Source organism: Protopterus annectens, chromosome 17.part0, assembly GCF_019279795.1.
Source record: "Protopterus annectens isolate FY-2018-M chromosome 17.part0, PAN1.0, whole genome shotgun sequence".
Taxonomy (NCBI): Eukaryota; Metazoa; Chordata; order Ceratodontiformes; family Protopteridae; genus Protopterus; species Protopterus annectens.
The window spans coordinates 830,685,715-830,712,716 of NC_056751.1; the positions used below are offsets into that span (position 1 = coordinate 830,685,715).

At 42.6% G+C, this 27,002-nt stretch overlaps 1 protein-coding gene across 2 annotated transcripts in view; it reads left to right on the forward strand.

Moving 5' to 3' along the window:
- Positions 1-27,002, forward strand: part of DENND5A (DENN domain containing 5A) — a 1,739,423-nt gene that overhangs the window by 877,377 nt on the left and 835,044 nt on the right. For both annotated transcript variants that reach the window (XM_044059112.1, XM_044059111.1), the window contains exon 5: positions 20,254-20,441. In XM_044059112.1, coding sequence (XP_043915047.1) covers positions 20,254-20,441 — 188 coding nt within the window. The remainder of the gene's footprint in view (positions 1-20,253; positions 20,442-27,002) is intronic.

The window sequence follows — 27,002 nt, forward strand, 5'->3', positions numbered from 1 at the left end:
CGGTTTCCTGTTTTAAGGTCAGGTCTAATGATGTAGTAACCATTTAAGTTGGGTTATTTAGGAATAGAAGATAAGTTAGATTTTTGTGTAGAAGCCCATATGGAGCTAACAAAATTAATTATTTCAATAAATCCATTGTCAAGAACGTTTTGGCTTGTATGGTGGTGGAAAGTATGTTACAGCAATATTTAAGTTAGTATGATTAACAAAGTTACCTTGAAATAGCCGGGATGTTAGTCAGTTAAAGCTGTGCCATTTTTAGGTACAATGTAAAATGTATTTGATACTATTAGTGATAAGTTAATGTTAACAGCATGCCACCAGTTTTTGCAACAGGTTTATTAGTCTAGTTTAGAAGTTAACTTTATGAATGAAGATGGGCAAGTGTTTATATTTAGCCAAGTCTCTGTTGCTCCCATGATTTCTCAAGGGACTTTCTTAATTTTAACTTCGTGGGAATCCCATTTGGTATTAAGGCTGTTATTGTTATTCATAGGATCATAGGAGGTTACTAGGCTAACGGCCCCAGGACCCTTACAAGCCTAACCAAGTTCACCTCAAGTTCCCAAGGTTGTCTGGTTCAAGCAAACACTAAAAATCAGCACCTATTGCCCCTGTCCAAGAGGGACACGGGTGGAACCCCTGGGGTGAATTTCCAGTTACCCATCTAGTCGTCCAAATTATGCTTAAATAAGGGCAATGAGAAGCTTTGATTAACATGAATAGGAAGCCTGTTCGAAAGATGGGACAGTCTCTGTGAGACAAGTCTGTCTCTCCAGCAAGTTCTGTTGATGTCACATACCAGGTCAAAATCCTCTGAGTAAGTGATCCATGTGCCATTTGACTTTTGAATGTGCAGCATTTCCATTAAAGCTGTGACAGAGATTGCTGTATATGCAAGGCACAGGTCACCTTTGAGCAGTCTGTACGACAAAGTAAAGTGACATATAAGACAGATCTTGAACACCCTGAATATTCTTTGAAAGGAACCTTTGTGGTCTCTCCAGTTGCTGCAGGTATTTGGAAATGAACAGACCAAAGGGAGTGTTTTGCTCTATTATTCGCCTGATGTGGGAAGAGTATAAGGGGGTAATAACCTCTTTTTTTGATGGAGGCATGGCCCTTACTTATGAGATGAGCAATGTAAAATGCCCTTCTTACCACTGTCGAGACATGTTGATCGAAGTTAAGGTTGCTGTTGACATGTGTGCCCAGATTTGTCACCACTGACTGTGCTCTTAGAGTATTGCTATTGATGTGGTACATCATCCTTGCTGACGGGGATAATAATGATTTTTTTTGCATTAGGTTTAAAACCATGACTTTGGCACCAGTCATTAGTCTGCGTAAGAGCTTCTTGAAGGATGTTGACATTGCTAAGGGGTTTCATTGATTGCTCCCAGTTTGCAGTCATAGGTTCATAGGTAGGTACTAGGCTATTGGCCCTAGGGCCTATACAAGCCTAGCCAAAAAGGTACCCTGGCTTTCGCCACCCAAGAAAATTATTTTCCTGTGCCCCTGTCAAGCAGAACCACAGAAGTGATCCCCGGGGTGAATTTCTTATCATCCATCCAATCATCAAGATTTTTCTTGAAGAGTGCTAATGAGGAACTCTATTTAACATAGATAGGTAGTCTGTTCCAGAGTATGGGAAGTCTCTGGGACAGGAATCTATCCCTCCAGCATGTTCTTGTGGTGACAAGGTTTAGGTCCCTAGAGCGTATAGCTTGGAGGGATTGGGATTTCATTAAGTGGAGTATGTCCAACAGCTCTGGGTTTGACATAGCTTTGTATGTTAGGCAGAGATCGCCTCTGAGTAGGCGATATGCGACAGAGTAAAGCTGGAGTTTTTTGAGTCAGTCTGCGTAGGGCATCTGTTTGAGGCCAGTAATCCTCTTTTTGAGGTATTTCTGTGGCCTTTCCAGTTGTTGTAGATGTCTTGTGAGGTACATACCAAAAGGGGCGTTGTACTCTATAATGGGTCTAATGAGTGATGAGTAGAGGGGAACAGTGACCTCTTTTTTTTCTGGATGAGAATCCTTTTGTGATGAGGTGTGCCACGTAGAAGGATTTCCTGACCACTGTGGCAATGTGATTATCAAAGGAGAGAATTCTATCCACCTGTGTCCCAAGGTTTCTTATCACACTTTCGGTGTTAAGTAGACTACCGCCTATGTGGTAGTTCTTGGGTACAGAGTTTTTACCAAAGGGGATGACAATGCACTTTTTGACATTGAGCTTGAGACCATGGCTTTGACACCAGGCATCTGTCTCAGTGAGGCCCTTTTGTAGGATGTCCACATCATTAGGAGTTTCGATTATGGCTCCTAGTTTGCAGTCATCTGCGAATTTAGTTAGCCAAAGACCTTCTGTGTTAGCCTGTACTTCAGAGAAGTAGATACCAAACAGCAGAGGACCCAGAACGGAACCCTGTGGTACTCCACTTGTCACTGGTCTGAAGTCTGATTTGGAGTCTGCTACTTTCACAGTGTGGGTTCTGTCAGTAAGCCAGTTGGCAACCCATCTTGTGACATAGGGATTTATACCTAGTTTAGTGAGTTTATCTATAATTCCAGATTTGGGGATGGTGTCAAACACCTTGGCGAGATCTAGATAGGCTGTGTGAACCACCTTACCCTCATCTATGACTTTGGTGACTGCTTCAAAGAAGTCTATCAGGTTTAGGAGACATGATCTGCCTTTTACAAACCTGAACTGTGTGGGGTCCAGAGTTTGGAGATCTCCAATGTCTTTGTTTATGAGTTCCATGATGATACATTCCATGGCCTTGCAGACCAGCCTCGTCAGGCTAATGGGGCGGTAGTTCCCAGGGTCTGTTGTGGCCCCCCCTTTGTGAAGTGGGATAACCGTCGCAGTGCACCATTCAATGGGCACAAAGCCTGAGGTGAGGCTGTGACTGAACATGGTACATAGGTGGGGTGCCAGTTCATTCTGTAGTTCGTGTAGAAGGCAGCCTGGGATGTTGTCAGGTCCCATGGATGCTGTGTTCTTGGTTTTGGAGAGTGAGGTTTTTACCTGTGCAGCCATGATTACAAGAAATTTGAATTCTTCCGGTATAAAGGTGGGCCCTTTAGGAGGTGAGAGGGGGGTAAAGTTAGCACTGAACCTATCTGCCATAATGTTGGCAATATCAGTTGGTTCTGTATATTTAGTGTCATTGTGCTGTAACTCAGAGCAGGTATGAGTGTTGCCATTGAGATTCTTGACATAGCTATAGAATGCTTTGTGGTTGTCTTTAGAATCAGTGGCAATTTTGTTTTCATAACTAGCTTTGGAGGATTTTATGAGGGATCTCAGCTTTTTACTGTGGCTGACCAGGGAGTTCCTGCAGTCGTGGGATTTTACTCTTTTTTGCAACAGTTTCTTTCTTCTGTTGTAGAGTTTGTTTAATGCAGAAGACCACCAGATTGGCTTCCTTTTTTGGAGGATAGCATCTTGCTTCTGTTAGGGATAGCACGATCCATGCACTCGTGTAAGTGCTTATAAAGTGCATTTGTGTAGGATTCAGCAGTCGTACCTCCATTATCCATCTGCATGGGTGTCGTGAAGTTTGCCACTTCTGTCTTAAGAAACATGAAGTTGGCTTTGGAGAAATTGTTTACGGTTGTTTTCCTAATGGGGGGTGGGAGCGGGATGTGGATGTCTAGGGTGATTAGCTTGTGGTCGGATCTGACCAACGACGAGCTGACCTCTGGTGTGGAACACCTGTGGCCCATGTTGGTGATGACCAGGTCTAGGATATTGCTGCTCCTGGTGGGGGTGTGGATAAGTTGATCCAAGGCGTTGGAATGGATGAATTCCAGAAAACGTTGAGCAAAAGAGTTGGTACTCGAGTAGTTTTCCCAGTTATTGTTGGGGTAGTTGAAATCGCCCATTATTAGGGTGTTGGGTTGTACCTTAATATTTTCTAGAGTATCAAGAAAAGAGGAGTGAGAATCCTGGGGCATGGTGGGGGGTCTGTAGCAAGCTACAATCTGGATTGCGGTTTTGCCCAGAGTTAGTTGAACATGGATAATCTTGGATGCGTTATGCTGAGCAACTAGCTTGGAGGTGTGGATATCCTTAATGAATATGGACACACCTCCACCTTTAGTGTTTCAGTCCGGGTTTGGTGGCCGAAAGGTGTGGTATAAATTATAGCCAGGTAATGCAGTGGTGCTCTCTCGAGCTTTGAACCAGGTCTCTGTCACTGCACAGATGTCGATGTTCTCCATTTTAAGTAGTGCCTCGAGTGAGTGCATTTTGAGGTTTAGACTTCTAGCATTGAGTAGCATTACCCTCAGGTTTTGCTTGCTTGTACCTGTTACGGTGATGAATTTGTCATTTGAACCTTGCCTAAAAAAGGCAATATATGGGTGGCAAGAGCTTTTGCAGTATCCGGAATCCCAAGGGCGACAGATGCAGGCCATCTCTGGCAAAGCAGTATGGTCTGTCGATCATGTCATCCCAGGCAGACAGATACTGGATTCCCTTAGAGTGACACCAGAAGCTTAGCCAATTGTTGAAGTCAATCATTTTGTCCTTGTACTCTGGTATCATTCTGGGTGATGGCAGGATGCGACTCAGGGCGAGGGTCATATCTGCCTGGGCTACAAGATCGCAGAGCTTCTCCATGTCTCTTCATGTAGTCTAGGGAGGTATGTCTCAGGTCATTCACACCTACATGGACAATGACAGAGTCATATTTGTACTTGTTGTGGAGTCACCTGAGTGCATGCATTACGTGGCGGATCCTGGCAACCGACAGGCAGCTGACAGTAACTTTCTCCTTGTTTAGCCTGGTGAGTGGAACATCAGTGTGCCTGACTATAGAGTCACCTATGACTAGAGTGTTGGGTACATTATGCCTTATGGGCTGTAGTTGAGTGGCACACTGAGTATGTGGGCTATGTGTCATTTGGGTTGTGTTGGGGGGGTGGATGTTAATTGCATTTCTGCTTTGGAGGTCTTGGTTGTTTGGGCAGATTTTTACTGAGATCCTCCACAAATGTAGTTGTGTGTTTTGTACTTCTCTGTGTGTGTTTTGGTGGTGTAGGTTTTGAGGGACTATGTGATGAGTGTGGTGCGGTGCAAGTGTTTAACTTCTCCTCTTGACTGTCTAGTCCAGTCTTCGGTGAAGAGAGCTTTGCTTCCAGTTTGGCTATATAAGTGCACCTCTCACAGGTCATAGTGTTGGGTGGTAGGAGGAGAGGGTTGTCTGTGTACATGAGGCAATTGCTGCACTGTCCCAAGATGCACAGATTCATCAGGTAGACAGGAGAAAACACTGGGAGCTGACCTTATACATGCCTGGATAGGTGCTTATTTATTAAGTACTAAAAATTGTTTTCCTCTAGACAAGTGAGGAAAGTTGAGTACTGGAGTAATTTGTAGCTTATTTAGAGCATACAGCGAGTTCTGAACATGTGCTGAGCTCAAAGAAATAGATTTGAGTGCTAAAACTAAAAAGCTGGCTAGTTGCAAGGGAAAATTTGAAGAGAAGACGTTATGGCGCCGGGAATAGTTTAACCCTAGTTAAATGGGTAGGAGGGGCTCAGGAGCTTACAAACAGTCCTGGATACAGCAATCTGTATCTGGACAAGACTTGTTACAGGAAAGAGTGGAAGCAAGCTTAGAATTTTTTTTTTCAGTAAAGTGGAAATGGAGAAAGCTGGAACAGAAGTTAATTCAAGGTTAAGAATCTGAGTGGGTTGGCCTTCACAAATGTTCTCTATTAGATTGAATGAACTAATGACACTAGACTGGGAGGAGTGTCACAGATCAAATATACAGTATGGGCGGGCAACTGCAAAGCCACACCAAGTATAAGAACACCACAACACTAGGGAGGGGAGGGAGGGAAACTATTACAGTTCCTAGCTGTAGCCATTTAATGAAAGTTGAGCAAGCAGACTCTAGAGAATACTTTTAATTGTAAACATACTAGATTAATACACAGAAACCTCAAAAAATCAAAAATGCACAGACTAGATTAGAACACAGAATCCTCAAAAAATCAAAAATGCACAGAAAAGCTCGGATAGAGCACTCACAACCAGAAAATACAACTCACAGTGTGAAAAAAGCAATTTACAGTTAAGTAATTCAATAAACATGCAGTTAGAGTAATGAAACAGTATCTAGCAATGAAAAGTAGTTAAAACAGTATAAAACAGTACATAAATGCAACAGTAAAAAAAAAAAAAGCTTTATAACAGTGCAAAATGTAGTAGATTAACTGTATAGCACAATTATAAGCGTTTCAGAAGTGCAGTTCAGTGAAATAACTGTAAGAAATGACTTATCCTGCTCTTGGAATCTTAAGGAATTTCCACTTAGTTTCAGTAATGAAATGCCACCTACAGCCTGATAAAACAAGCCATCAGCAGACTTGGTCAGCCACAGTCCTTTAGTTTTAGCCTGTACTTTGGAGAAGTAGATTATGAACAGTGGGGGTCCCAGAACTGATCCCTATGGAGCACCAATGGTTATGGGTCTGCTGGAGGAGATGGACTCCCCTATTTTGACTGTGTAAGTTCTATCAGTGAGCCAGTTTGTAACCCACCTGACAATATGTGGGTTGATACCCAGCTGGGTGAGTTTATCAGTGATGCCTGAGTGGAGGGATTGTGTCAAAAAGCTTTGGTTAAGTCTAGGTATTCCTTATGTTTGGTGACTGCCTCGAAGAAGTCCACCAAATTTAACAGGCATGAGCTCCCCTTGGCAGAGTCAGACTGGGTGGGGTCAAGCATTCAGAAATTTCCTATATCTTTGTTAATGAGGTCCATGATTATTCATTCCATGATCTTGCAGATAAAGCTGGTCAGGCTAATGGGTCTGTAGTTCCTGGGTTTCGTGGATGCACCGCCTTTGTGCAAAGGCGTGACGGTATCTTTGAGGTTGTGGATGTAACTAAAGATACATTGTTGTTATCCTTAGTTAGTGAAGCTAATTTGGATTAGTAGTTAGCTTTGACGGACTTCACTAGGAGTCTTATTTGTTTGTTTAAGTTGAGGAGGGAGTATTTCCAGTTTTGAAACCGTTCCTTCCTACTGTGACAGGAATTTTTCCCCTATTGTATAGCCTATTATTGGCAGTTGTCCACCAGACAGGTTTGTTTTTCCTTGAAGATCTTGCTTTGGTTCTATCAGGTGTGGCAGAGTCACTACAGTTGTACAGGTGGTCGTATAAAGCATTGGTGTATAACTCAGCATAGATGTGTGTTCCATTAGTGAAGGGAGAGGCTATGAAGCTATTTATGCTGTCACATAACAGGTTGTAGTTAGCCCTGGAGACTTTTTTTAGTCTAGTTGTTGCTAAGGGGGGGTCTTGTGTTAAAGTTACTTCTAGTGAGACTGATTTGTGGTCACATCTCACAAGGGATGGCCACACACTGGGGGTGATGCAGTGGTCCCCCATGTTGGTGAGCACCAGATAAAGGATGTTTGTGGATGTGTCAGTCAGCTAGTCCAGGACATTGAAGTTAATAAAGTCCAGGAACCTTTGGGCAAGTGAGTTAGAACACGTATAATTTACCCAGTCAATGGATGGGTAATTAAAGTCACTGAAAACCAGGGTGTTTGATTGTATCTTGATTGATTCAAGTAGATCCAAGTAGGCTGAGTGTATGTCTTAATATTCATGGAGAGGGTCCTATAGCTGGCAGTGACCTGAAGTGGGGTCTTATCTACAATCAACTGTACCTGAAGTAATCCAAGGGAATCATGCTTTTTAACCAATGTAGAGGTATATTTATCTTTAATGAATATTGATACACCACCTCCTTTAGTTCTTATGCCTTCATTTTGTGGTCTGAATGTGTGGTACGAAATGTAACCTGGTATAGCTGGGGTGCTGTCCGCAGCCTTAAACCAGGTATCAGTGACTGCACAAATGTCAGCATCTTCCAAGGTGAGGACTGCTTCCAGTGAGTGTAGTTTCTGGTTTAGACTTCTAGTGTTTAGCAGCAAAATCTTGGGGTTGTTTTTAGAGGGTATTTTTAGATTGGGAATGTTGTTCTTGTGACATTGCCTAAAAAAGACACTAGGGGTGGTAAGAATCTTACCCAGTAACCAAAATCCCAGGGGTGACAGATGAAGACCATCTCTTGCAAAGCATCGAGGTTTGTCAACCATGTCATCCCAAGCTGACAGATACTGGATCCCCTTTGAATGACACCAGAAACTATGCCAGTTGTTGAAGTCACGCTTTTTTTTGTTTGTATTTGGGTATCATCCTAGACGAAGGTAAAATGCTTCTTAAGGATAGGGACATACCTGTTTGAGACACATAATCAGAGAGCTGAGTCATGTCTGTCTTCATATAGTCCGGTGAGGTACGTCTCAAGTCGTTCACACCAACATGGACTATGAAGGAGTCATAAGAGTGCATGTTTATGAGAGACGAGTGTGTGTGTGTGTGTGTGTGTGTGTGTGTGTGTGTGTGTGTGTGTGTGTGTGTGTGTGTGTGAGATGTGGCAGATCTTGGCACCTGACAGACAGCTGACAATGACTTTTTCCTCATCCAGACTGGTGAGCGTGACATCTGTGTGTTTCAAAATTGAGTCGCCTATGACTAAGATGCTTGTTTTTGTGTTATGCCTTAGGGGCTTGACTGGTGAGACACTGGTGTGTGATACATTATGATAGTATGTTCTGCAGAGCATGTATTATGTGAATCATGTTTGTGTTTGGGAAGTTTCTGATGTTTAGGTATGCTTCTGGTAAGGACCTCTGCATATGTAGGTTTATGTGTTATTGGTTTGGTAGGTAGAAGACATGAGGTGTGCATGCTGACAACCTGCTTAGTATCAGTTGAACTGACTGGTGAGCGAGAGAGCCTGGATTCTAGGTTCTTGATATAGGTGCATCTCTCACAAAATGAATTTGTGTGGACTAGAAGAATTGGATTGTCAGTGTACATGAGGCAGCAAGCAGATGGCTTAGTGGTTAAGGTCTTTGCCTCCCATGCACAAGGTACAAGGTTCGATCCTGACCTCCGAACAGTGCCTGTTTGGAGTTTGCATGTTCTCCCTGCATCTCCGTGGGGTTTCTCCTATTTCCAAAAAACATGCTGAGTGTTTCCTTCTCAAACTCACCAATGAATGGAGCTGTGGGCAGCAGCACAGACTCTACATGGTGCCCTATAGGGGGAAGAATTGTACAGACCAACCACTTTGGGCATCTACTGTGGTGTGCAGTATCCTCAAGATAGGAGAACACGGATCACAGACTGCACCCCGTGGCAGGGCTAGCCACTCAATGGTGTAAAATGTGGCTCTAGGTGATTCGGTCATGATGACTAATTTCGCCAAAAATGGGCATGGGTAGTTACCAGTGATAAGTGGGTTGAGGACCCGGCCTTCTCTGACCCACGGCAGGAACCCATGCTAATGGTGGGAGGGATATATGTGCCTCTCGGCCAGTGTGTGCCCGCCATAAAGCCCAGCAGCCCTGGATCAATAAGCTACTGGCTGGCCGGTGTCTAGTTTCCCAGCCTGGGTTACCTGGGATAGTTCTGTTGAGCGAAAGCTGGACATAAAACCAACCAACCTGACAAACATGAACTGAGAATTGCTATGCTTAATGTAGTTTCACTGACAGGATGCAGCTTGGAAGTGGATGACTTGATTATACGGAGGAGGCTGGACATCCTATGTTTTCAAGAGATGAGATCAAAGGGCAGTGCAGCAAAGCCACTTGGCTTGGGATCCAGAATCTACTACTCAGGTGGAGGGCAGGCTAGAAATGGTGTAGGAATTGTGGTGAGAGAGGAGCTTCAGAAGGCAGTAAGGGATATCATCAGAATTAATGACAGACTCATGGCAGCCAGACTCCATTGTAATGATAGGGCAGTATTCACAATCTCAGCCTGTACCCCACAGCAGGGTTGTGATAATGAGGAAAAGAATGCATTCAGACAGCAGTTGCAGGACCTACTAGATAAATCAGGGCAATGTGAATTGGTTCATAGGTTCATAGGTAGGTACTAGGCTATCGGCCCAAGGGCCTAAGTAAGGCTAGCCAACAAGGTTCCCTGGTGTACGCCACTCAAGAAAGCTATTTTCCTGTGCCCCTGTCGAGCAGAGCCACAGAAGTAATCCTCTGGGTGTATTTCCTATTTCCCATCCACTTATATAGGTTCATAGGTAGGTACTAGGCTATTGGTGTAGATAATGGGTGACTTGAATGCACATACCGGGACAGACAGAACAGGATATGAGGACTGCCTGGGTCCACATGGATGGGGCAACAGGAATAAAGAATGAGAAGCCATTCTAGACTTCTATCTGGCAAATGGCTTGATAGTAGCCACTACATAGTTCAGAAAGAGAGACAGTCAGAAGATCACATATAAGATTAGTCAACATGCAACACGGGTAGACTTCCTCCTAGTAAGGAAAAGGCATTGGGGCAGAGTCCATGATTGTAAAATCATCCCCAGTGAAACAGTTGGCCCACAACATAAACCACTAGTTGCCACAATCAGCTGCAAGCAGTGGTCAGAGAAGGCTCTAAGGTCAACAGAGACCAGGCCGAAGACCTGGAAGTTGACTGGAGGAAAAAGTACAATAGTTCAAGGAATTACTCACGGCTCTAGCACCCCAAGAAGAGAAGGAAATAGGTGGAGTTGAAGAATGGCAGTGCCTAAAAACAGCATGTGGCTGAGCCAGGTATGAAAATAAGGTACATAAGGAAAGTTGGTGGTGGAATGCAGAAGTTCAATAATTCATCAGAAGAAAAAAGGAGTGTAGGAAGAGGTGGGAGACAGAAAAGACTGACCAGGCTAGGAAGGACTACTGGTTGGCTAACAAAGAAGCTAAGAAAGAAGTTGCAATAGCAAAGAATAGGGCATCGGAGGCACTGTACCAGCTTCTGGAAAGTGACTCAGTAAGGGGCACAAAGAAACGTTATCAGGTTGGAAAGCAAAGACAGAGAGATGAAGAAGATAGTCAGACACCCTTCATAAGGGATGCCAGCAACAACCTGCTCACCACTCCAGAGGACATCACTGGCAGATGGAAGGAGCATTTCCAGCAGCTTCTGAATGAAGAAAACCCTACAGAAGCTGTACTGCCCCAGAAACAGCCTACAATGAGAGAAGAAGAGAATCCCACTGCAGATGAAGTAAGAACAGCACTAAGGAAGGTGAAGTCAGGGAAAGCAGCAGGCTCAGATGAGGTCACAGCAGATATGATAAAGATGCTGAGTGAGATGGGGAGAAATGGCTCCTGAGGGTACTGATAGCAGTGTGGAGAGAAGGGCATATCCCAGATGACTGGAGAATAAGCATATTCATGCCAGTGTACAAAAACAAAGGGGACATCCACAACTGTGGGCAGTACAAAGGCATCAAACTCCTATCACATTTAATGAAAGTTCTGGAGAGGGTGACTGATAAACGGATACGCAGAGTTGTAGAATGTAAGTTGGGAGATGAGCAGTTTAGATTCAGATCAGGCTGCAGCACAATTGACCTATGTTTGCATTGATACAGATACTTGAGAAGAAGCTAGAGATGAGGAGAGAGTCTAACTGGGCATTCCTAGACTTGGAGAAAGCATATGACAAGGTCCCAAGAAAGCTGGTCTGGGCAGTACTGTGGTTGTTTGAAGTCCCAGAAACATTGGTAGAATTAGTGCAGGCTGTGTACAAAGACCCAATGGCTCAAGTACGAACAGTGTTCTGCCCCATAGAGGGGTTCCCAGTGGGAGTGGGTGTACATCAGGGTTCAGCTCTGAGCCTACTGCTGTTCATACTGATGATGGACTACATTAGCAAACAGGTTGGAGGGGATGGATCAACAAAGCTGCTGTATGCAGACGATGTGGCAGTACAGGCAGACTCTGAGCTAGAACTTCAGCAAAGGGTAGGAGAATGGAATGCAAATCTGAAGGCACGTGGAATAAAACTAAGCATAGATAAGACGGTGGCAATGGCAGTAAATTGGGGGAAATCAGAAGAAACTGAGAATAGAGATAGAAGGCAAGATAGTGGAACAGATAAACAGTTTCAAGTATCTGGGATGGGTGGTTGAGGAGAAGGGTAGTCTGAATGAAGAGGTCAAAGCTAGAATCAGAGAGGCTGCAGCCAGCTGGTATAGAATATCATGTGTAGTCTATGACAGAAGAATGCCAAGAAGCTGAAAAGTAAGGTGTACAAGACAGTGGTGCAACCAGTACTACTGTATGGTACAGAAACCTGGGCAGTAAAAGCAGAACAGTTGAAGAAGCTAGAGGTGAGGGAAATGAAGTGCCCGAGAAAGGTGGTAGGATGCACACTGTGGTACAGACGAAAAAATGAGGACATAAGAGCAGAAGCCAAAGTAGCTCCAATTGCAGAAAAAATCAAAGAGAACAGATTACGGTGGTTTGGGCACATGTGTAGAAAAGCAGAAGACAAACTGGTGAGGAAGATTTGGGACAGACAGAAAGAAGGTAAGAGGAAGTGAGGACGTCCAGCAAAGAGGTGGATGGATTGTGTTAATGAAGATCTGCGACAGTCAGGCATGAGTGTTGAAGAAGGCAGGAGTGTGGCACTGAATCGAGAGAGTTGGCGACAGTTAACACAATACCCCAATCCCATGTAGAAAAATGGGGGCGAAAGGAGCTGATGATGATGTACATGAGGCAATTGCTACATTGCCTCACAATGCCCATGTTGACCAGGCTGGCTGGAGAAACTGTGGGAAATTGTCTGCCCATAATACTAGGTAAGTTGATGTGGTCAGAAAACATAGAGAGGACAGGAAGGACCAGGTGAAGTAGAAGACAGGAGAAGTGGGCAAAAATATGAAGGGCTAATGGGTAGTATCTATGCTAGTACTACAGCAGCTTCACTGAATGTATCGCCTGTTAAAGAGGGACAATCGCAACAACTCACTGAAAGAGCACCAACAGAGTACTAGGGAAAATTTGCAGGCAGAAGTGCTTGCATCTATAACTGCCAACATCACCCACTCCTCAGTAGTGTGCGATGTGCAAACAAGCACAAACCCACGCAAACACGGTGCTTATGTAGGAAACAAGCGCAAACTGATTTAAATAAATTAACCAATAAAAGAAGCTCAAAACTGAGCCCTTTTCCAGAAACCTTCAATCAGATGAGTTCTAACTGCACACTCCTGCCACTAAGGTGCAGTGGAACCCTCTCCAACAAAAGATGGTCTGGTTTAGTGCTCAGGTTATACAAACAGAACTAGATTCAGCAGGTCTGAATCTAGCTTGTGCTACAGCAAACAAAGTGCAACTATTTAAAAAAAAAAAAAAAAAAAACGGTTGAAATAAGTAGGCACAATAAGCCTTCAACCAGCAACTCCCAGCACAGATGGGCAGAGGCTACCCTCTCCTCCCACAAGGGTGTAGACCACAAACCTTCGTAATGTAAAATAACTGTCCTGAAGCCCAAGTGCTTAAACCAGTACTAAGACACTTTTAGAATAACGGACACACTAAGACTTCAACCAGCAATTCCCAACTTAGAAGGATGTAAGCTGCCGTAACACTGTAGACTACAAACCTTCTTAATGTAAAACAACCGGCTTATAGCCCAGGTGCTTAAACCAAAACTAAGAGGCTTAGAATAACAATTACAATTTAATCAAGCTACTAACAAGCAGTAATAAAGTAATAAATGCAGCGGAATAAATGCAGTTGAACACGTTTAAGAACAAGCACCAAAAGCAAAATAAAGTAATAAAGTAGGAAGAAACAGAAATACAGTAAAAGCAGGTGAATAAAGTGCATTTTTAAGAGAAGAAACAGAAGATAATTTAAGGTTACGAAACTAAGGGTGTGGGCCTTCCCAAATCATCTTTCTGTACTCATTAGAATGAGCTGATGAGATGGGACTGGGAGGAGTGTTCAGAATCAGATTCATAGTAGGGGTGGGCAACTCAAAAGCCACCAAGTTTAAGAATGCAGCAGTAGTTGTGAGGGTGGGTGGGAAAATAAAATGCAGAATGATGATTAGCAGTATTCAGGCAGAATATAGCAAGCAAGCCAAACAAGCAGTCCAGCTAAATAGCGATATTTCTAGCTAAGTGAGGAATACTGTTTCCAAGCACCTCCCATGACTTAGCTGATGTTATTCAGTTTGCAAAGGAACTCTGTGCTAACTTTTCTAACTGACCCTAGCCAAGACCTCTTAAAACTCTAACAGAACAGAAAGCTTAGAACAAAACAAATCTAATAGATTAAAGATTAGATTAGTTCATAGATTAGTACAAGGCTAATTGTCCTTGTGGGCCATTTTAAGCTAAGCCAATTACCACATGTGAGAATCAAACACTACCTTGTGTGTCTATAAGGTAACTATCTTAACCGTTATGCCAACATCCCACCCTAATACAAGAATAAGATAGAAAAATAGAAGTAACCAAACCTTAAATGAAAAACTTCAATTCAAAATAAAATGCAGACACATCAGCAGTATTCAGACAGAATACAGCAAGCAAGCCAAACAAGCACTCCAGCTACTCCAGCAAAATAGGGATATTTCTAGCTAAATGAGGAATGGTATTTCTCAGCTTATTGTGGCACACATATATTTTGTTGTATGAGTTGATTGAATATTTTGTAAAGGTGATTGTTTAAATGTGAGATCAGGTTAGGAGTGAGATTTTCGCCTGGCTCTAATCTGAGCAGGACAATGTAAAGGATGAATAGTATACATTTATAATTTCAGTAAGTCCAATTGCCTGCCCATCTCATAATATGTTTTCTGCTAAAGTCTCTAACCTGCAGACTAGAATTCCAAAGATACTTTGCCTTTAACCTGAAGTACAAATCACCAGCATACGCACAAAGACCATTTACACTAGATCATTTCATCTGCAATATCCCCTTCCCTGGAGTAGTTGAAAGTGAAAAGGCCTTCACTAAGACTGCACCCAAATTCTTTGCTGTACAAGGTGAGACAGCTGCCAGAAAAATTGTACGACTACCTTGGAGAGAGAGCAAATAACAACTGTGTTCAAGATAAAAGTTAAGCAGGTAGACTAATGTATTGGACACCGTGTCCAACACTGAGTCAAAATGTCTTCACAGTAAAGAATAACAGTTACATGTAAATATATAATTTTGTTCTATGTACTTTTGTTTTGTTATTGCCCTTGCTATCTATGCACATCAAATTAATTATTCCATATCATTTACAATGTAACTACTGTGTCTTTGCCTTGTGGCCTGGGTTAGGGTTAAAAAAAAAGAGTCCCTGGACCAGCCCAACTACCTGCTTAACAAGTAAAATAAACAAACTAAAAGATGTTGGTGAACTATACCACTGGAGTGTCTGCTGGATATAGAATTGCAGGATGAAAAGAAACTGGGAGAAGATGAGCTTTATGATTCCTAGCTGAGCAGTCAAACAGACAAAATAGGGTACTTATGTATTATCACAACCACATTCCGTCTAATGCAACCACATTCCGAGCAGGACAAGTGGATCTTTTCCAAGCGATCGGTTCCGAGATCTTACTCACCTTATTTTTCTGCTCGACAAATGGATGGACCACAAATTTAGAGAGGACAATGTTACCATCCGTGTCACTAGCACATACTTTCAGAGTTTGATTGATGAGACGATCATAATTATGTGTACTGCGTGGGGCTTTATGTGCTCCATGTAGATGTTCATCATGCATACAGCTGCAGTCATAACAGATGGGTTCTCCTGCCGAAAGAACCAGCCGACACCATTTTCTTCAGTCTTTCTTTCTTGCCTCAGACCGATGTCAGGCAAAGTTAATAATTGTATTTCATGTGGGAAGCAGGATTTTCATTCCTCTGCATTACATTATTTTGGCAAAATGTAATTACATTATGTCTTTTCCATCAAGGCTTTCACTCAGCCATGCATTCTAAGAGACAAAACAGATACTCAAAATGGCTGAGGATTTGATTAAGAGCACTCTGATGAACAGGAACATTCATACTCCTTTGAAGATTCTGATGCAGAGGAGTCCATTCCCTCTGTCTGGAACTCTACCACTGGGAAGGCCCCTCAGCACAGGCCTCTGGCTATACCTCCTGTCTTAGACATTCTAGATGTGTTACCTCCAGCCCCAGTGACCCAGAAACTATCTCACAGGGCCCCAAGGGAATTAAGGCCTCCACTGCTAAAAATCCATTACCTTCAGAGATTCCAGAGCTTTAGAAAGGTGGGGAAAAGGTATACACCTCGCCACCTTAACCATGAGGGCATTAAACTGCCAGTTCCATATGTTAAAGTACCAACAGTTTCTGTTATCACAGTTGAGAAGCAAAATGTCACAACCTGAACAACCAGACTTGAAGGAGTTGCAGGATTTGATGCATAGTGCAGAACAAGTGGGTAAACATACAATGTGGTTTTGATGCTCTAGAGGCCTCTTGTAGAGCTGCTGTTACAGGATCAAAAGATGTATTATTTGGTGTTAAAGCTGAGGAGGTATTAAAGAAAATGGAGGAAAAGGCTAAATCAATGCAAACAGTGAAAGATTTTCTACAGGTACAACCTCCACGAAATTGGTCCTTTGAGGCAGACAATGGCAAGCTCCTACACAAAGAGGTGGTGAGGATAGTTCACAGCCATTCTTGCATGCCAAGCAAGGCTCAAATGGCAACACCTTTAGGTGGAAAACTGGCATTATTTTAAAGACAAATGGATCCTGGAGATTATAAACAGAGGCTACAGATTCCATTTTCACACCCTTCCAAAAATGAGAGGCATGCCAAACCTGCCACACAATCAAAGGGCAGAGGCACAAAGACAAATTTCAGATCTCATGGACATGAAAGCTATTCAAGAGGTACCTACACAAGAACAAGGTCAAGGTTTTTATTCCAGACTATTCCTGGTACCAAGGAAGGGAAAAGATTGGAGACCTATTTTGGACCTATCCATCCTAAACACAAAATTCAAGATGCTCACATTACAGCAGCTTATTCCCATGCTGGGCAAGGAGTCTTGGTTGGTAACATTGACCCTCAAGGAGGCATACCTGCATGTCCCAATCAGACAAGATTGCAGAAGATACCTCAGATTTCTTGCAGGTTCAACCCATTATCAATTCTCTGCAAAGAAATCAAGGCTAATACCCTCTCAAAAATAATTTTCCTGGGTGCCAACTTGGACACAACACCCAGATGATTCATGGCATATTGCATCCTACTAATCCCATGTGCAAAGCTGCATATGAGGAAACTTCAATGGTACCTGAACACAGGTCTGCCATTCTGCAAGCCTCAAGCAAATCAAGTCATCACAACAAATGGTCCCAAAAGAGAAGCACCTACACATCAATCAAAAGGAAATGCTAGCAGTAATAAATGCTATTATAGCTTTCAAAGAACTTCTGCATCCAGGTCAACTATTGATAAGGACAGACAACACCACAGTAATGTGGTACATAAACAAACAGGAGGAACCCATTCATAGGAACATGGCTCTGGAATTTGCATTCTCAAGTTTTACAGAGATAATTCAAGCATGGGGAAGGCCAGACATAGATCTCTTTGCCTCTCACAAAAATCACCAATTGACAAAATTCTGCTCAAGGACTTTTCATCCTCAGGCCTGGAGAGTGGCGTGGACTCTTTCAGTTGGACAACAATGACAGTTTATGCCTTTCCACCTCTTCCTCTGCTTCCCAAAGTTCTATTGAAAACCAGAGCAGACAGACCAAAGATGATTCTCATTGCTCCAGACTGGCCAGGACAGCACTGGTACCCACTCCTGAGGAGCCCCACCATGGACCCTTCCTCTAATGCCACTTCTTCTGACTCAGCACAGCTTCAAAACTCTTCAGTCAGCTGAAAACACTCAATCTGGCCGCATGGAAGATTCCTTAACTTCACAACAGACCCTACAGGCCATCTACTAGAAAAGCGAATGAGAAAAAGGGCCAGAATCCTGGAATACTGAATTTACCTCAAATATTACAGTATCTAGCTGAGCTGCTAAGCAGTGGACTTTCATTTTCCTCCATCAAAATCCATGCCTCAGCTATTTCTGCAGAATACAACACTGATCCTCCTTTATTCTCTCACCTCTTAAGACAGTTCCTCAGAGGGGCTAAGAATATAAAACCCCAAGGAAACAACCAATACCTGCTTGGGACCTCAATTTCATTCTTTGAGCCAGCTGCCTCAACAGAGAAAACAGCCTTCCTTCTGGCTATCACCTCAGCGAACTACAAGCCCTCATGGCTGTGCAGCCTTTCATCATTTTCCATCAGGACAGAGTTTTTATGCCAAAGGTGGTATCCAGGGTAGCTTTGAGTCAGGCTATCCACTTACCCCTAATCCTCAAAACAAAGGGGAAAGACTACTACATTCCTTGGACATCCACAGACAGCTGAGTTATTATTTGGACAGAACAAAGCCTTTCAGAAAATCAGAACAACTCTTTGTGTCCTATGCTATAGGAGCTCAAGGGAAGCCAGTTTCCAAACAGACAGTCTCTAAATGGATAGCCCACTGCATACACTTTTGTTACTCTTTTCATGGTAAAACTGTGCCTGCAGGCATCAGATCTCACTCCACAAGGGCCACAGCTACCTCTGCAGCTTTCCTCAGAGGAGTTCCTACCAAATATATTTTGGAAGCAGCCACTTGGAGTTCTGTGCATACCTTCTCCAAGCACTACCACCTACCATTATACTCCAAAACTAGAGCAGGCTTTGCCACTGCAGTCTTGCAGGGCATCCTGGCTCCTCCTAGTTCCACCTAGTGCCTACCACCCCTTTTTTAGCTTTGGGATTCTACCCATCTGTTATGACTGCAGCTGTATGCACGATGAACATAGTACAGTTTTGTACCTACCATAAATGTAGATGTTTGAGTGCCCTCCTTCCTCTCTTGGGACAGGCCTATTGGCTAACACCTCCTCATACAACCTGATTGGGGTATTCATTTATGGTGTATTTGCTTGCAACTACTGTTTTTTTGATTATATTGCATTGCATTATTACATAAATTTATGTATTGCCTTCCTTCTGGGGGCACCTGACATCTGGGGCAAGAAAAACTGAAGAAAATGACTTCAGCTGGTTCGGAGAACCCATCTGTTGTGACTGCAGCTGTATTAGCACTCGAACATCTACATTTATGGTAGGTACAAAACTGTACTTTGCACTGACAGGAAAATATCAACATTTCTGTCGGCTTTTAAAGGCATAAACAGTTAACGGACGGTGTCAGCAGGGCAGTAAACAATGGGGGGTTTCTGATAAAGTACTTTGCAGTGAAGTCAGTAAATGACATTTTACAATGTCAGAGTTCGTATCCTTCAGGAAACACATGCGAAAGCAACTTCTGTTACTGTCACAACAAGCTTGTACATGTTTTACAGCAACTTAAGGAGACCTTACCGGACGTAAAAATTATAAACCATTTTTTTTTTAATTTTGCTGGTGTCAGTTGCTGTTTACAGCATGCAGATTTTATTGTCTAATGTGGAACAAGACCATAAATTTCCTACGGGGTGCTTAACTTTTGCGGAATTCTGACAGTTAATTCGCTTAATGGTATGCCTTGTAGTTTCATTCGGAATTTATGTGGTTTCGATAATACGTAAGTACCCAAAATAGTTATAGCTTTTTGTTCTTTTGGTTGTAATCATGGTATTGAGTATTCCTGTTTTTTTGTTGCAGGTTTGTTTGCGTACAGAAGTCCAAATATCATGTGAAGGCAGGGGGAATGTAAGGAGGACAAGGACCCGAGAGTTACAAGTTGATTCATTAGGTCTTAAAAATATCTGGCTGTCTAGTTATAGAGTAAAATGGTAGAAGATAATGAAGTCATTCATGATCTGTTTTACCAGTTTATTATTGGTTCCTTTCAGCTTGTTTTTCTTTCTTTTCTTTTCTTTTCTTTTTTTTACCATTCTTGTATGTCCCAATATCAAATGAATACTGAAGTCAAGATAGACTGCTGTCACATGAATTTATTGAGACCTACAGAAAGCTTTTCAGCCTAGTACCTAGTGCAAGCACGTTGTCAAAACCATTTGGTAAAATATTTTTTCTTTGTGGAACATAAACCTTCTTCATCCCACCTCCAGATTAATAGAACTTTTTTTTTAAAAAAAAAATTGTCTGTAATAGATAAAGCAGAGTCTTTAACTAGTTGTTTCTAAAATTCATTTTTCATAGTTAGGATACGGTCAGTTATTTGTTTGGTACAGTACTTATTTTTACACTGTTGGTTTTACAGTTCAGGTTTTCTCGTGCCTTAGGAGCAGCAGACCTTATCATTTCTGATTTGCCTTTCAGATTACCAGCGATTAATGACCGTGGCAGAGACCATCACAGCACTCATGTTCCCATTTCAGTGGCAGCATGTTTATGTCCCCATTCTCCCAGCCTCTCTCCTTCATTTCCTGGATGCTCCTGTTCCTTACCTCATGGGGTTGCACTCCAATGGGCAGGATGACCGGTCCAAACTTGAACTGCCACAGGAGGTGAGATCAATTGTACAGGAAACACATAGTGAATATTACCGTGCTTTCTTAAAACAAGATGTACAAGAATGTGCATAAAGTTAAGCAAAGTATGCAGAATGATGATTAATGCATAGATTAGTGAAATAACTTGCTTATGCTTGTTTTGGACTGCATTAATGTTGAGTGTTGACTTATAACAGTGTGGTAAGATGAAAGGAGAGGGATATTAGATGAGCCATGGTGCAAAAATTAATTAATTTGATTCCAAAATTTAAAAAGTCATCTGAAGGTGTATTGCATGCTTATCTTTAATATACATATTTTTTGAAAGCCTCTGCTTCCAGATAAGTCCAGTGTCAAAAAGTATGCATCTGGCTCTGTGGAACTACTAACTTGTGTCAACTATCCTGTTTATATTACCTAAAATGAAATGCCATTAACAGTACAAAACATCTTAAAAGTGTTAAAAACGTTTCCGCACCAAACTTAAAAAAAAAAACTGTGATATGTTTTGTTATTACTTGAGAAAGGTGAGAGCCTGTCGAGAGCAAGTTTAGAATAAACCTGTATGACTAGGTACTGCGGTGAGAGTGGTTAGTGCACAGATTACTGATAGAATGTTTTCCCAGGTCAGTTTTGTTCTCATGCCTGCCAGCCATCAAGCCTCCCTCTACTTGACTTGAGTCCATTAGTTCCCTTGTACTGGAAAGGTTACCCAAGAGATGTACAAGGGGGAAAACCATCTGGGCAGTTGTCATACAGCCACCCTCAAGAGTATTTTGTGTCCTTACTGACATCCCAACTCTGAGGACATCTCTAATAACCCTAACCCTGTAAACCTGTCTTGGGGGGGGCCACAAACTATTGGCATCATCATGGAATCTCACAATGCCGCCTTTTTGTGAGTACCTGCTACTGTAGACTTGCTTTGAAGGCTGTTACCAGGCAGTGCTGTGTTGAGACAAAAGCCCACCTCAGTAAATGCATTTATGGAGGGGTTGTAGCAGTACAAGTTTTGCTCCACCCAACCTTCCCACCTGCTTTATCAAGAGTATGAGGGTCAGTTGGATTTTTTTTCCCTATGTCACTAGCACTGGCTACAGATTAGTAAAACGCTAGTTAAAATATTGGTATTGACATGTTGCTAGCAATTGATAACTGTTTTATTTAGCGGAGACTTGCAAGACATTTTTAGCAAGTATGTCTTTTCATTTACTTGTCAGTGGTTTAAAAGGTCGTATAGAATGATGATGTGATCTTGCGCCCAAGTTGCTGAAACTTTTGACACACTGAGTGTGTGATAGTTTGACATTATGTCATGATAGGACATATATTACAACAGTACTAAGCACCACCAGCTACTTTGGTCGTGCCTGTTTACCCATAACCAGAGTGGTTTCACCTAAGAGAATGAAGTCTGGGTGGGAAGACAGCTGGAAATGTGTGAACCAGCAAGACTGAACATGGTAATAATTGCTGCAGTTTTGCACAGCAGTTATTTAAAAAATAATTTATGCAGATTATAGGTTACAGAAACTTTTCAGTGAACTGTGAACCTTGCATACTCATATCAGTGGAAGACTGCATAAGTGCCACTGCCTACAGTTTCACTACCTTGTTGTAATATTACCTTTAATATCTAAATGATGTTTGTGGGAGAAATGTTCTTTTGTGTATAATTTGGCTTGTTTGCACTCTACATGGGAAGGTAGTCTGTTTTGTTCTTACAAATTTGCTACCCCGTTAGAATGGTAGCTAGTCCACATAGTTAGCACTACTTTCTGAACAGCTCTTTTCACGGTAGTAGTTGTAATTTACCATGACTAAGAAGGTTTCATTTACCCGATTAAATATCCCAGTATGAAGACTGTGCTTTAGAAGTGGTGTATCATATGTCATAGCATGACCTTGCAGTGGATCAAAACAGGAGTTAAAGCTGAATTAGATTGCTACATAGTAATACAGCTATGGAGTGCCATAGTGCTGTTCTATTAATTGTGATTTTTTTTTTTACGTTGACTTGGCTCACCATTATGATATTTATGATCATCAGATAGGTTGAATTCACTTAGAAATGGTACAGTTAGGATTTAAAGCTTTAGAAAGAATGTTGAATTTAACTGCTGGCACAGAGGCAAGGTATCTACTCTGGTGGTGAGGAAGATTTGGAAACTTGACCATGTCATTTTAAAGGTTGAACGTAAAAGGATGAAACAGCTTTAGTCTTGCTGTTCTGCATCATATGGGAACAAAGCATCTGTCATTGACTGCATTAGTTAGTAGTAATACTTAAAGGGGGAGGGAAGCGTAAGAGAGAAGGAAATGTCCTGTACACTGCTTTGGCAATGCCTTCTGCATTTCATGCTTCCATAGCATCAGAGATCTTGACCTTTTGCAGGAATTAATGCTAATACCCTTCTTGCCTGCCTACTGAAATTTCATTCTGTGGCCGTCAGTAAAGAATACCTGAACAGCTTTGCACTGCTTGGAAGAAGTGGTCATTATATTACATTTTCTTGTTGGCAAAGGAACACAGCCTATGTAGTCTGCATTTAAGTGAACTTACTACTGTGATTCCCCTCCCCTCCATTTCTCCCTTTCTCCTCCCATCGATCTTCTCCACCCGTCTCAAGTCTTGTTGATAGTCTCCATGTATTACCTTTTTAGCAACCATTCTAGTATCCCATTCTGTGGGACTACAAGTATGTATATGAAGAAGTGCTTTCACATATGTAGAAGATGTTTGGTTGTTACAGTTTATTGCCGGTGCTTCTTCTTTCCTGTGCTTCCTGTTCAGGATGATCCCTTTCACATCTCCTAGACATGATTTTGTGCAGCCATTATCATTTTCCCCTATTCCTTCTGATGTGTACAGAGAAGAGCCTCAGCTCCTCTTATTGGTCATACTCTTTCCTCTTCATGTAGAAGTCTACATGGTATTCAACTGTAATGTGACCACAGCACATTAGAGTGCAAGCATTACTTCTTTGCTTTAGAACTCTCTCTCTCTGTGGTAGACACACCTGAGCAGTCGGTTCACTGCTGCTATAGCCCTCTCACTGTACTGTTAGCCCAGTGCACATTTGATGAATACTGTAGGATGTTCATCGTGTTTCACTGCTGCAGTCATTACACTTGGGTTATCCTGCCGTCAGGCGGTCCCACAGTCGGCCAGAATTCCAAAGTCTTGGTCCGGCGTCTGTTGCTGTCGCTTCTTCCCTGACATCAGTGCGCCAGGGGTATATAAGATGCCGCCGACGACATTTTCTTCAGTCTTTCTTGCCGCGCGGTTCCCAAAGCAAAAGCAGTTCACAAGTGCCGGTCGGCCGACTCCTGAGATTTTCAATTCGAATTTCAGAACCAAAGTCTTCAATAAAGCTAAGTACCCGTTAGAAACTTTTTCTTGCCTCAGACCGATGTCAGTAAAAGTTAATAATTGTATTTCTTGTGGTAAGCAAATACCTCATAAGGATTTTCATTCTTACTGTATTCCATGCCTAGGCCCAGACCACAACGTCACTAGTTGTTGGTTTTGTGCTAGATTTAACAAGCGCACTATTAAATGTCAGTTTGACTTTGTTCGCCATTACTTTGGCCGAAGGTTCAATTATACCATGCCGTCAGAACAACCGACGACCGGAATACACAAAAAACGCAAAGACAAGGATAAGGACAGGCATCCGAGGCCCAAAACTGATGATGAAGCCTCTTCTAGGCCAGTCACCGGTTCTCAGTGAGGCGCTTATGCAGCCCCTGACACCCGCTACCTCAGAGCCACAGGCCGCCTCTGGAAACTCAAGGTATTGGGCCTACGGAAACTAACCCCTCAGATGGGTCCGGAGCCGCTGAGCAGGCATCGGCTTCTGAGGGTGTTTTCAGACCTTCACAGCTTACCATCAAAACTACAGCCAAGTCTAAAACTCCATTAAAGACAAAGAAGCAAGTACAGCATTCATCTGGACAGGCCTCCATGCCTAAAAAAACAGATGCTCAAAATTGCCGAAGACTTAATTACTCTGATCAGGGGTTCCCATCCCCCTCCTGATAAAAGGCCTAGGCAGGATACAGACTATGATTCCTGTGACCAGGTTTCCATTTCTTCCGAATCCTCTTCAGACCAGGGATACTCCTTACCCCCCTATGAGGATTCTGATGCTGAAGAATCAATTCCTTCAGCCTCTCCTCCTGAGGATTACTCTTTTGGGGAAACTTTACATACCATGAGGGAGCATTTCCATTGGGAGGGCCAGGATTACTCAGAATCCAAGAAAAGGCTCAGAGACTTTCTTTTATTGCCTCAGCACAAGCCCCTTGCTATTCTGCCAGTGTTACATATTGTGGATGATGTGTTCTCTGAATCCAGTTTAAATCATGGTTCTTTGCCCCCTGCTCCAGTCAAGGTCCCTGACTCTCACAAATTTCTTTATAAAAATCCTGTTGCTGACCCAGAAACTATTGGGTCCCAAAAAAATCCAGTTCCCTCTGACAGGGATTCTAGATTATTAGACAGATTGGGGAAGAAAGTTTACACTTTTGCAACTTTAGCAGTGAGGGCTTTAAATTGCCAGTTTCACATGCTTAAATACCAACAATATTTAATGTATCTGTTAAAACAGAAAATGCTTACAAGTTTAGAACATCCTCACTATAAGGAAATGCAGGATTTACTGCATGCAGCTGAACAAGTGGGAAACATACTCTGCAATGTGGTTTTGATTCATTAGAGGCTTCTTGTAGAGCAGCAGTTACAGGATCTGTGATTCGAAGGCATGCTTGGTTAAAAGAACAAGGTTTACCTGATCATGTTAAGGCAAAATTATTGGATGCTCCTTTACAGCAGGATATTTTATTTGGTGTTAAGGCAGAAGAGGTGTTAAAGAAAATGGAGGATAAGGCAAAATCTATGCAAACAGTGAAGGATTTCTTACAGGTACAGCCACCTCGATTTAGCAGAAATTGGCCTTCAAAAAATTGGTCCTTTCCAGTGTCAGACAGACCACAAAGAGGCAGGTACAGACGCCAAAGAGGCAGATCTCAGCCCCAAGGCTCTTACAGACGGGTGCTTCAACCCAAGGAGGGGAAGACAAGTCACAACCTTATAGGAAACAGTCCCAGTGACTTCCCTTCACATGCCAAGCACTTACCTTTTGGCAGCTAAACTAGCACAAATTGGTATATAATCTCACAAGACAAATGGGTTCTGAATATTGTGTCTCAAGGTTACAGGTTCCACTTTCACACAAAGGAATGCCAGACCTGCCACAAAATCAATGAGCCGAGGCACAAAAACAAATTACAGCCCTCATGGACATGAGAGCCATTCAAAAAGTGCCACAACAGGAACAAGGACAAGGATTTTACTCAAGACATTTCCTGGTCCCCAGAAAGAACAAAGCCTGGAGACCCATACTGGATCTTTCTACTCTAAATACTTACCTGGATATTCGGAAATTCAAAATGTTGATACTACAGCAGCTTCTTCCCATGCTGGGCAAGAAGGCTTGGCTTGTTACTTTGGACCTCAAAGGGGCATACCTGCATGTCCCTATCAGACAAAATTCCAGAAGATACGTCAGATTCATAGCTGGTTCAATGCATTACCAATTCTCTGCACTGCCCTTTGGCTTATCTACTGCACCCAGGGTCTTCACAAAATGTCTGGCACCAGTAATTGCATTTTGCAAACAAAAAGGAATTCAAATATATCCATACTTGGACGACTGCCTTATTCAAGTAGAGAGCAAGGACATTCTTCTAAAGCATCTGGCATTTGTAAAAAGATTGCTAATTTGCCTAGGGTACACAGTAAACGAAAAGAAGTCAAAACTAGTGCCCACACAAGAGATAATATTCCTGGGTGCCAGCTTAAATACAATGGCCCAGATGGCTTATCTCATGCCAGACAAGCAAGGACAACTGACTCAGTACTTTCAATTGATGGCAACAAAAACCCAAGTCCCTGCAAAAAAAATTCTGCAGGCCTTGGGGTTCATGGCATCCTGCATACTACTAATACCATATGCCAGACTGCATATGAGGAAATTACAATGGTACCTAAAAAGTGTTTGGACTCAACACTGTCACAGTTTGGAAGCAGTAGTACCACTTATTCCCTGCCTACAACAGGAGTTTCGATGGTGGGCACAGGCATGTCACCACAACAAGGGACAGCCTTTCACTCTACCCATAGCAAGGCAGACCATAACAACAGATGCTTCGGATTACGCCTGGGGAGCACACATGGCAGGAAAATGTATTCAGGGAAAGTGGGCCGCAGACCAAATGCATCTTCACATCAATCAAAAAGAGATGCTAGCTGTACAAAATGCCCTAACAGCTTTCAAGGACCTTCTGCATCCAGGACAACTATTACTAAAAACAGACAACACCACAGTTATGTGGTACATAAACAAGCAAGGGGGCACTCATTCTTATCCCCTCTGCAGACAAGCCATGACCTTGTGGAACACAGCTCTAACCTATCAAGTCCATCTGCAAGCACAATTCCTGCCAGGAAAGAAAAATGCACTGGCATCATGGAAATTAAATCCACAAATATTCAGCATGATAACACAAAAA